At 45.6% G+C, this 12,343-nt stretch overlaps 1 protein-coding gene across 7 annotated transcripts in view; it reads right to left on the minus strand.

Annotated features, from left to right (window-relative positions):
• Positions 1-12,343, minus strand: part of LOC124475239 (calcium-activated potassium channel subunit alpha-1-like) — a 60,359-nt gene that overhangs the window by 37,210 nt on the left and 10,806 nt on the right. For all 7 annotated transcript variants that reach the window (XM_047031679.1, XM_047031674.1, XM_047031677.1 and 4 more), the window contains exon 3: positions 737-798. In XM_047031679.1, coding sequence (XP_046887635.1) covers positions 737-798 — 62 coding nt within the window. The remainder of the gene's footprint in view (positions 1-736; positions 799-12,343) is intronic.

A 12,343-nucleotide genomic window follows, 5' to 3' on the forward strand; every position in this document is an offset into this window, starting at 1 on the left:
TGAAAAGTGCTGGACAGTCTGTGTGAGTGCGGTCAGTACCTGGGAAACGCTCATTTCCTCCGTCCGTACTCTCTGTTCTCTGGGCCGCCGTGCACATGCGCGTGTTCTTTTTGTTTTGCTCTGCTGTCTAATGGTACTTCCTTTCCAACAGCATCCACAGCTAGCAGCGCAGCCCTTTTTTTTTTTCTTTAGCAAAAACCAGGCTAAACGGGTGTTCCTTTTCCTCACACTTGGTGAGAGACGGCCATTGTTTTGGGGACAGACACTTCCTGGTCTTTCCCGCCGGCCTCGAGAGGCTCTGATCCTTGCATCACAGAGATTAAGCAATTTCATCTGTGAGCAAGGATTGTTGGCGGGTGAAATTGACAGTAAGCCCAGGCAAGGACAGCTACCTGGAAGGGATTTACTGGAGCCATCAGCTGTAGAAAGGGACAGGACGCGTATTCAGGCCTACTCACAGACCCATCAGAGTTCAAACAGGACTGAAGGGGGTGGATACAGAATCAGAGACAAGTATAAAAACTCAACAAGTGACACCAACGATAAAGAACAGAGAATGGCTCATGAGTCATGACAAGATGTATTTCAACACAAGCTCAGTCTGTCATATGACAGACAGGAGACACCAGTTCTTCTCTAATTTGTGTGTTTTTGCTGGTTTTGACCCTTTCACAGAGACACTTCTATGAGATACCGAGAAAAACGACTAGAACATGAAGTGGAGATGAACACTTACTCGGAGGAATCGATGAAGTATATTACAAGGGCCCCGATGCTCAGAGCAAACACAAGCACCACCTGAGAGGAGAAAGAGACAGAGAGTTACAATCAGGCTTTCAACATGGAAGCCTTTTCAAAAAAGCATTTCAATGACAGAATGATCAGAATTCCCTGAAATGCTAAAAAGGTAATATTGTACGACACAAAATATGTCTAACAGCATACAAATTAAGGTATACCCTCCAAAGTTTGAACTTAAGAAACAGATAAAGTAAAATAAAAGAGGTAAACTATATTCACCCCAGGGGTATTTGATACACTGGGTGGGAAAGATATGTTTATTAAGGCCAAGGATAAATAATGCATATCAGACCTGTCAGAGTAGACACAACAGCTAATTCTGACAGTGTAAATAAATACTCGTCGCTGAAAGGGAACACACAGCACATGGCACCGTAAACACACCCAACTGCAAGCAAAAGCTCAGCTCATCATGTAAATTGCCACTTATGCGTAGCGGGTTGACAGAATGCGGCTTCAGTTTCACAAAGACACAGAAGCACAACAGTGAAGCCCGGAGCTTAGACATGGAGACAGCACAATAACAAAACCAGGGCACTGCCTCTCCCTGCCTCTCCCTACCTCTCTCAGCCTCTCCCTGCCTCTCCCACCCTCTCTCTCCCTCTCCCACCCTCTACCTGCCTCTGCCTACCTCTCTCAGCCTCTCCCTGCCTCTCTCCACCTCTATGCCTCTCTCTGCCTCTCTCAGCCTCTCTCTGCCTCTCCCACCCTCTCTCTGCCTCTCTCTGTCTCTCTCTGCCTCTCTCAGTCTCAGTCGGTGAGGGATAACTAGAGCATAGAACAGTACACATCACCAGTCTGAACAGATTGGGAGAGAAGCTGGTTTAATATACACCTGCTGTAGAGGTGTTAGTGAACAAAGCAGATGTTGTCATGTTGACAACGCGAGGCTCTGCAGCTGAAACTCAATCAGTGTGAAGTGGAAGGAGCTGGAAACTGAGCTAAACTAGCCAACAGTGGATCCTGGGAACAAGCGGCCACTCCCGGCATCGCTTGACTTATTTACTGACATTAGTCTGTCAATCCCACAAAGGGAAGGGTTGGCCTGCTCAGGTTTCCTCTTTAAGTTTCCATTCTACCTATTGAGTGCTGTGCATTGGTAATTGCCAACCCTAGAGATATTCTTTCCATTTAGACACTACAAGCTTAACTGTATCTCTGTTGAATCTGGTTAAGATTAGTAGACATTTGCTGATAGGTAATTATTCATGGAGCATGCTGAGACCATGTACTGAAGCATATTATCTGAGAAGTGTTACAGGCAGATTCAACAGAGGGCAAAACCTCTGTCAGTGAACTGGAGCGTCTGGTTCCCTAAGTAGTCTGCACAGGCAGGAGACTGGGGAAAGATTTATATCGTAGTTCGACAGCGCTGCAGCCGTCATTTTTTTTATTGCACCGTCAAGGCACACATGGTCATTAAAAAGCCTCAAAAGAAATATGGGTTAGGTTGTTGGGAAAGAAAATGAATGGATTTACTTTTCCTCCTTTTAATTCTCATAGTGCAGATGAAAATACATGAGGGCGTGTTCTCCTCCCTGGCTTCAGAAGGCTCTCTCTGAAAGAGAGAAGCTCTCTCTGATCAAAGCTTCTGAGGGACTCTGTGCTCATTATTATTGTTACAAAATGACCAACCTGAATTGTGATATTAAAAAGCCAAGTGCTAATGTGTTTGGGGCTTAGACCAGGCAGGCGGAGATAAGAGAGACAGAGGTTCGTTCGGGAGAACAGCGTCCACATTTTACATAACGCTCTAAGAAGTTTTCCCATGACCCTGGCCGGCTTTGTCTATTTACAAATGACACAATGGCCACACAAGCAGCCCAAGCCGTCCATTATAGATGAACTCGGCCTGATTCATTTCCATGATGTGAAATTGTATTGTGCCTATGCTATTGATGTCTCAGTTCAGAGAAAACACCTCCATGCATTTTTTATCGCCACTCCTGTCTCCACGCTGGGGATTCCTTTGAGAGCCTCTGGCCACTGGTGGTACGAGTCATGCAGAGGACTCTTTACATGAAAAAAAACTAAAACAAAACACAGACCTAAAAATAAACACAAACAAAAGCAAATGTCAGGGATAACTAAAAGGCATACTAGTACGGTAGCGAGGGACCAAGGGGGGAATAACAACAAGGTCTGTCAATGAGAGCCAATGATGTGACAGCCTGTGTCATTCATCTTTGTCATTACATAATTATGTGCTGTCAAAAACAGCCAGATAGAAGTGGGCAACCATTTGTTGACAGATGGACGTTCATCTCCCCACAAGGGGGCATGGTTAGCTAATGATGAAAGATTCTCTGGGATCACTGGCTATGGACTCATGGTGCTGTTGGCACTGACATTGTATGTTGTTCTGTCTGTATGCATGTAAAAATGTTCTTGTTTTTGTACTTTGCATTGCTTTTTTAATAATGTAGTCAGCAACTATGCAACAGCAGACTACCAAACAAACGGCTGTGTGCAACCGTCAGAGCAGACAGATGTTGTAAATGGCTTCCATTTAATAGCCGGTGATTTTTCAAAAGGCCTAACACACTCAGCAAAAGATAATATAGTAGGGTGTGAATGGATGAAAAGTGTAAAGACACAGAGCCTGAACTCGATCTCCAGTAAACCCTCGACTGACTGCTTGACCCTGGAGTCCCACTGAGCCTCCACACCAACGCAGCCATCACTCCCAGCACTGACAAATCACTTGGCGTGTTCGACACCTTCGTCAGCGGTAGCAGAAGTAGCCTGACAACAAGTGGCACCCCTTCACCACCACCCCTTCACCACCACCCCTTCACCACCACCACCACCACCGCGCCGCGCTTCTCCTGCTACAACCCGGCAAGATTTGGAGGGCACCTGAGGGCAGGAAAGCCCACCTGTTTCCCTGCATCCTCCCCCGGGGTGTGTCTGTGTGGCACATCTGAAATGATCACAACGGTTTTAATTCCTGGACTCAATAAGGCCGTCAGATGTACTGTGAGCAGGTCCTGCCATTCAGAAATCTACTGGCACAGAGAGCCCAGCCATCCCCCTCCGGCCTCTGTTCTCATCTGACTCACCAACGCTCAGGATGAAGAACAAACAGCAGAGCAGGAACTACACTTGACCGATAAATACGCCGTGGTTGGTGGTGGGGGGATCCACAGCACTGGGCTGGCTGGTGGTGGTGGTGGAGCCACAGCACTGGGCTGGCTGGTGGTGGTGGGGGGATCCACAGCACTGGGCTGGCTGGTGGTGGTGGGGGATCCACAGCACTGGGCTGGCTGGTGGTGGTGGTGGAGCCACAGCACTGGGCTGGCTGGTGGTGGTGGGGGATCCACAGCACTGGGCTGGCTGGTGGTGGTGGGGGGATCCACAGCACTGGGCTGGTTGGTGGTGGTGGGGACCACAGCACTGGGCTGGTTGGTGGTGGTGGTGGGGGATCCACAGCACTGGGCTGGCTGGTGGTGGGGGGATCCACAGCACTGGGCTGGTGGTGGTGGGGGGATCCACAGCACTGGGCTGGTTGGTGGTGGGGGGATCCACAGCACTGGGCTGGTTGGTGGTGGTGGGGATCCACAGCACTGGGCTGGCTGGTGGTGGTGGTGGAGATCCACAGCACTGGGTTGAATGGTGGTGGTTTACCACTGGGGCTTTTATTCTGCTCCGATTGACATGTCTGTGCTACTCAGGAATGAGCTAACCTAAATTGTTTTATGAACCAACTTACTGTTACTGTCAGGGGTGCTAGATTTGTGTTGGGGGCAAAAAGCCTATACAATGGTAGCTTTCCAGGAACTGTAATGGAGAACTCTTGGATCACTTTAATCCTTAATTCAGTTCAGTTTGGTTTTCGGTTGCTAGGGTGCCATTTTGGCATGGTAACTGTGACTGTGGGAAGTTCTTACTCTCCACATGAAGCGATTAAACTGTCCTGGCTCTTTTGGGATTATCACCATTTTACAGAACACTGGCATCAGGAAATATGTCTCCAATTCTGCCCTTCATAAGAACAACACTCAAACACGTCATGTTTACTTCCTGATAACACCATTTTCCGACCAGTTACTAAGAAATATTTTTCAACTCGGAAGTTGTAAGGTAGTTTCTGCAAGCAAATAAGGACACTCACAGTAACAGTAACACTCACACATCCACATTCAGACCCAATATTTGACCAGTAATGTTATTACTATACCCCCACTGCCCCCAACACACACTCTGAAACTGAAATGGAAAGGTTGATCAAATTGCTGAAATTATTTGTAGAGATCTCTTTCCAGTCCCTTCGGCTGAAGCATAGTTTCAGAAGCCCTGAAGACCTGTAGAACCTATCAAATGAACCCTCCGGGAAAAACAGGTGACCTGACAAACAATGTTTAATGATTCAACCTTGACCTCTGTTAGCTCTGAAAAAGAACACATCGATGGCTCTAAACAAAACAAGCCACATTTAGGGGTCAGCGTTCCCCTTCCACAATGCCAAATGTCAAAGTTCGTTCAAACCTTCCATTGGTGGGATGCCTGAGATTCGTGTCTGTGTACCACAGTGCAAAGCCCTCAGTCCCGTGTCCATTTTGGTACCGCTGAGTTATCCTACCAGGGACCGTGGTTCCATGAATGAACCTCACAGACTACGCATTACACTACGTGGTTCAGCGTTTATTAAAACACATTTATCAACGACTAGTTGTTGCTTGGAGGCCAGCATGTGAGTAGGAACCCTGTCATCTCGCCCAAAATAACCTAAGCATCCAGCTCCCCTGAGAAATACCTGGCTGATGAAATCATTCTCCACAGCCACAAAGCCCAGCTGTACCAAGCCAGGACATTATTAAACTGAAATACCATACACTAACTAACTGAATGAATAGAACATATAATAATTATCCATTTGGTTGTATAGGGCGATGCATATTTTTGGTAGGTTTTCAACTGTTCAACAGACCTGGAGCATCATTCCTTGCCCACTAGCCTGAAAAAGAACTGTTAAGACAGCTGCTCCCTTGTTTACAATCGTTCTCGGAGGTTCACTCCAAGCTTGAAGTGATAACAGCGCATTAGGATTTTTATGACTTAACCCATAAACATCACCAACAGTACACTGACAGACATCCAAAGAGCATTCAAGACATTTACAATATCATCGACATGTAACTCGAAGCTCGTTTCAAACAGACACCGTAAATGTTATTGGACTTCCAGACGTATCTTCGTGTTAAACGCCTATAAATAGTGGAGCTGTTGAAGTATAGAAGACAGTTAATGATGGTTAGATGGTGAACACTACTACACTATAGGGACATGGTTTCTGGACCACCCGAGGAGAGAAGGAGTTCTGACACCATGTTGGTCTAGCGAAGCTTCTTGCACATCACATGAAAAGATGGAGCCCGTTGGACCGATAATTGAAGCCGTGTTTCTCTTCCACACTTCCTGCCTCTTTGCTCCTTGCTATGAGCCTTCCACATGCTCATTATATGAAAGTCTGGCTGACACTGTGGTGCTGGTCGCCAGTACTCCAGGTTCCACAGTCACCCCCGGAGCTGGAGACTGGATGTTCTTTACAACCAGCCAACAGGGGATTTAACCTTTTGATCCTAGCGACCGTATCTTGTTATTACTATATTACTGAATTTCCCATACCGAGCACTTTGATATCGAGAGTAGTACACACACACACACACACATTCATATCCTGCTTGTGATACTATTTATGAAAGACAAAGTTGAAGGTATGCCAACTGTAGGCCTAAGCACATCTTGTTAATGAACGCAAACTTCATAAGCTCGACATAAGAACTGATGGGATGGGTGTCTGATGGGAGTTTGGTTTTCTGTATTTAAGAAGTCACATTGTTTTTTGAATGTAACAGAAAATCTTCAGAAATGATCAAAGACCATTTAACCCAACCGCGGCAGAGCAGCTTAGCCTTAAATACTGGGGAGGTCATTCAGGCTAACATAGCAGAGGCCTCAGCTGTCCCTTCTCTCACCACAGCCAGCACTGAGTGCATAATGAAGAACAAAAAAACAACAACATCCGCTTTGCAACCCACTGACTCCGTCCTGTTCATTATTTGGTTGGACGTGAAAGTCCAACAAACAGCATAATCAGGTTTAACTGTCCCTTCCGAAGAGGCTTTTGCCATGGTTTATCAAACACAACCACATTCGGCATCGACAACATCACATCCAATTAAAGATACCGAATCCTTCTGTAATCTGGTCACAGTGTCCCTATCCTCCCTCGTCAAGATGTTCCCGGTGAGGAAACAGAGGATGATATCAGGGGAGACAGTTGCATGCCTGCACGGACTCCATACTGGTATTCACTGCCTGCTTCCCTCATGTCCAGTGCGGTCTGACTCAGTCTTCCACACAACATGCATACTAATGAGGGATGGCAACCTTCTGCCTTGGCTTCCTCAAGCAAGGCCTGAATATCACCTACATGGCATGTGTTTCAGAAACACTTATTCATACATTTACATTTACATTTAGTCACTTAGCAGACGCTCTTATCCAGAGCGACTTACAGTAAGTACCTGCAGTCATGCAGTAGCAGACTGTATGAAAACACTTCTGCATAGTCCTTTTTCAATGTTCTTGAGAGTAATCAAAGAGCTGTTTCATCCAACCTGTTAGCACTAAATATAAGTAGAAGTTGGACACTCCTGCTCATCTGCAGCCTTCTGATGTTCAGCTAACTTCTGTTTATCGTAGTTAATGGCTTTGGCATCCTTTAATGAGAAAACTGTCGCATTTGAAGCATGCCGTATACCTCTATGATTCATTCTCCACATTCAAAGGACAATGAGGCCTAACTGATGATAGAGGGGCCCGTAGGGACTTGATTTGTCAGGACAGGTGCTGTACTGGATCATCATGCTGACAATCACTGTGTCTGAATAAAGAAAGACCAAGATGGAAAAGAAAAACAAAATCTGCTTTGCAGAAACAATCTTTTAAAAAGCTCGCTGTAGGATTCATTAGGTAAAAGCCGACGGAAAGCTGTGGAAGGTGGTGATGAATAAGCGTCAGGTCTGCCCAGCCTCCATTTAAAAAAGCTGTGACAGGAGCTCCAATATAAATTAGAATGTTATATAGCAGAGGCTGGATTGTGTCACCACTGTATCAAAGCAGGGTGACAGTGTCAACGCACTGTGACAGGGGCGGGTCATAAAACTGGTGACCTGGGCGACCCTGTCAACGAGGCTCCTTCCCGCTCCTCCTGTTCACAGTGTCACTGTCATCGCAGGGACGGGGGAGCAGGTCACAGCTTCTCTGTGTAATCAGGGCCGACAACCGAAACAATCACGATAGAATAGAAGGGCCCAATTGAATGATTACGCTTCTCAAACTAGAAAAATGATTAACCTAAATATGGCCCGGATGAAACATGATTGAGAAGAACGTTGTCTAAGGCTTTGGATGCTTTAGAGTCTGACTCACCCCGTATTACTGGGATAACAGCAACAGCATAATAACCTAAGCAGGGTTTATATCTGTTCCCTTTTTCTCTTATTGTTGGTGATGTTTGAACCCGTGAAGGAGGGAGGATTTCTCCCTCATCTCGTCAATAAAAGCAGATTATTTGACATCTGTTGTGTTCCCAAGGAAGCAGGAACCCTAACCCTCACCATCACATCTCTAACTGTGTTACAGTGTTTACAGATCTCAGCGATCTGACCCAAAGGGGGATTCCATAATCAGAAAAAGACTTCCTGGTAATGATATTGTCATTGTGAAGGATTGGTTGATCCTTCACAATGATCTCAAGAGATCATTTTTCTCATTCACAACAAAGTTAAGGGTCATAACTGAGTCACTGCTGTGACTGCTCTTTGTAGACAGACACAGCTCACCCCTGCATAACACTTCAGGCATCCTAGTATCAATAAGGGAACTAAGGGAAGAAGGTCTCTATGCCTCGTTAGTGAATTCATCTCTGCTTGGAAACATCCTGCCTGGCTTTAATTGCTGCAGTGCTGCTCCACATCCCATCTTTCAGCGGCAGTTTGCAGAGCGATGCTAAACAAAGACCCAAGAGGCATCTCAGGTGATGTCACCTGGAGAGACGCTTGCAGCAGTGGAGGGACTTGGAGGGGTCCAGAGTGGAAAATTGAGATGTGGCCTCTCTCTTTCTTTCTTTTGTTGTTGTGGGCTCATCAGGGTGTCTGATTTGACTGATCAGCTGTAGAACAAGCACAACAGCTGCTGATTTCTTCTTTTTTTTTATAATTTTTTTTTATAGGAATGTAAACCAAAACATGATCGTAATCCGAGAGATTAACCAACACTGGTGTAAACAACAACTGTATGAAATACAGAAACCTCTTATTGGATGTCAACTCGTAAATATCTAACCAGTATCTGGTTTTAAATACACATTTGAGATGAATGGACGATAACATAATCAATGGAGAAAAAGAAAAAACACTGAATAATAACTTTATGTACTGTAACCATGTTACGTCACTATCCTGTCTCAATAACACGAAGAACCGTGTAAACCCACTAAGATCTAAAAGTAAAATGACATACTCTACCTGAAACTATTTTTAGACCTAGTCATTCTGCACTAACATCCTTTTCGAAATGCACTAGTAATAACATGGGTGGCATAACTGACAAATTGCTGAACTTTCCCCAACAGCTGGTGCCAGAATAACAGAGCAGCTTGCTGGAGCAGTGATTACTCTAAATGCAGGGAGAGGACTTGGTGTAAATAGTGTCTCCTTTGCCTCAAATAACCATCCAGCCGGCCTTAAGGCCTTGTGTTTGTGTGTTTGTGTGTTTGAATGTTTGAGTGTTTGTGTGGTAGATCCAGAGTTCACCACACAAAACAGCTTTGAGCGCCTGGCCACCAGATCAACCTTATATTGAAGAAAATTAACTAGCTTAGAGTCGCTGTTAAAAAAAAATGTTTTAAAGGCTTGTGGTGCGATTGGCTTTTCAGCTGAGGCCGTAGACTCCATTGAAATGTTGAACCTGCAGCTATTATTCACCATTCACTGTTTAATGTATCCACGCCTCTTCTCACAGAAAACAAAAAGGAAGCTAGTGTAGGTATAATTCAGAGGGTCTGCTATTCTCAGATGTTTCCAGGTAGCTTTGGGCTGGCTCTCTGTGTCACTGCTACAGTCTATCTCTGACTCTCACACTACAGTATGCAGCCCTGCCCTTCACCCTTTCACCATGCCCTCTCAATGACCCACTCAATAGGCAGCTTGTAGTAACAAGTTCCTCCGTATATTAGATGGGGGGAAAAAGAGAAGAAAATGTTCCATCCTCTATGTTCTGAAATAAATAACAGTAAGAGTAATGGTTTTCCGTCAAAATATCTGACAGCTTATGTAGTTTCGTATCAACGGGGGAAAAATAGATTACTTCGAGATCATCCACCACAAATTCTCTTTTATCTAACCATCCAGGAAATGATTGGTTTAGTTATTTTGTATTGAGGTCCTGTAAGCCTACATTGTCCTTGTCCACAACCTTATGAATACGCCAATGCTATTAAATGCATTGTTAATGTGTCGCTAAAGTGTTGGAGATGTGTGGCATTTCAATGGTCGTTCAATATCTGTCTCCTAATGACAGAGTGCGTGTGGTTAAAGCACTTAGAAATCAGACACTCCGTCAAAGCCTTGGCAGATATCTCCAACTGCTCGGGTTTCAGTGGCGTATACTTTAACTACTCCAAGTTGAGACCCGACTCTGCTGTAGTTGGTGACAGAGTACCGTACAGGATCTCGCTGTGAGAAGCGACAACATTTGAGCTTGTCGTCACTACAGCTTTGGATGCGCTCAACAACGAGTTAACAACAGCTTTTCATTCTAAGACTGCCATAAAGCCAGCTTTGCTTTGGCATTCGGTAGCAATGGATACAGTACTTCATGTGAGGTGCTGATTATATTTAAATAAACTGTAAGTCGGGTCTGACTAATACATAATCACACAGTAGGAAAAGGACTTGAGGTACCACAAGTAGACCTACAGTATTCAGCTCTAAATCCTATATTGGCTGAGTTCAGGTTTAAAGCTCTCACGGTGTAGCATAAAGAGCTTAGAAGGAGGAGTAATACAACAACATTGTGTTCCCCAGCCACCCTTCGCGCGCTAAGCTGAAGTATAATGTCCTAATACATTCAATATCTGTCTAGGAGACGAGGAGTCTCACAAGACTCTCCACGCCTCTAACACATGCATGGGTGAGGAGGGAAAAAGGTTGTTGTTTTATTGAACAAATAGTGTTTTTGAGAGATCAATGAACCAGCTTCCCGACACGACGACATCCAGAACAGTACGCTGGGTGAGTCACCCCTCGGGTAGTTTTTCATCACAGAGATGTTCTCACAAAGAACCTGCTCCCCTCAGTTAACTATGGAAATTCCCCCGCTTATGATAAATATGTAATGTAAATATTTGCTCCTTTTCAAGGGACCTGGTCTCAAATGAAGAAGGCACATGCTTTTTCAGGGGTCATGGCTGCAGGCCATGTAGCGAATGTGAGTGTGAGTGTGTTTGTGTACAATCAAATATGGATGAGGAGCACAAACGTCACAGAAAGTTCGGAAAGTATCAAACAATCCCATCAGTTTCCTTTCAGACGCCGTAAACAGGTATAAATAGACTGCAACTGTGGACACAGATATTACAGTACACGTGTATCTTTAATGCAGCTTTACTTTATAGACTAGGTCCACATGGCATTGTTTCCCTGTGCAAGCCCTGTGAAAACCGGCCAAACAGCTGCTGCCACCCAAAATAGACGGGCGGGTGGATAGGCGGGCATGAGTGACTGGTGGCACTGCCTACCAGGTTATAACACTGTGAGTGTTGGGAGCAGAGAGGGAGTTGAAAGACACAGACACAGACACACACAGTTCCCCTCGTACTGCACGCCACAGGTGGCACTTGGCCTCATCGGCCATTGCCAGATGACCCTGGGCAAGCTGGCGGCATGACTACGACCACGGACTCACAAGCCAGGACTGTGAACGCCACACAACCAAGAATCAGCTGGGTGTGTTACACCAGACGCTAGAGGCCTGGAAAAACAGCACACGGTCATGAGAGGAAGACATATGTCTGTCTCAATGAGGAGACAGCTTTTTAGTTCCATTCTGCGTCGAGTCTCTTCAGCTACGGGTGAGCTTCACCCTTCTCTCGATATGATCAGTCAGATGCTGCAGTTTGTGCCGCATTCACCTCGGAGAACAAAGAGCCTCTTCCTCTTTCGCACCTTCCCCCGTCGCCCTCGTTCCTCTCATCACACAAAAAGCTTTTTCTTGTAGTTCCTCTGCCGCTCACCCAAGCTCTCAGCGCAAGAGGGAAGCTTTTCCCGTTGGCTGAAAATGTCCTTCTGCTTCTCCTGCAGTTAGGGTGGTGATTCCCTTTAGCCTGTGCCTGAGCCGTGACGTTCGACCCAAACGCGCTCCAGACTCCCATAAATCGTCACCCGCATCTCATTTGACTTTCACGGGCTGACCTTCCTCCCTCATGGCTGGTCTATGAATATGATCACCATTTGTTTTGCCAGTGGATGTCTCA

The sequence above is a fragment of the Hypomesus transpacificus genome, chromosome 13 (genome assembly GCF_021917145.1).
Source record: "Hypomesus transpacificus isolate Combined female chromosome 13, fHypTra1, whole genome shotgun sequence".
Classification (NCBI taxonomy): domain Eukaryota; kingdom Metazoa; phylum Chordata; class Actinopteri; order Osmeriformes; family Osmeridae; genus Hypomesus; species Hypomesus transpacificus.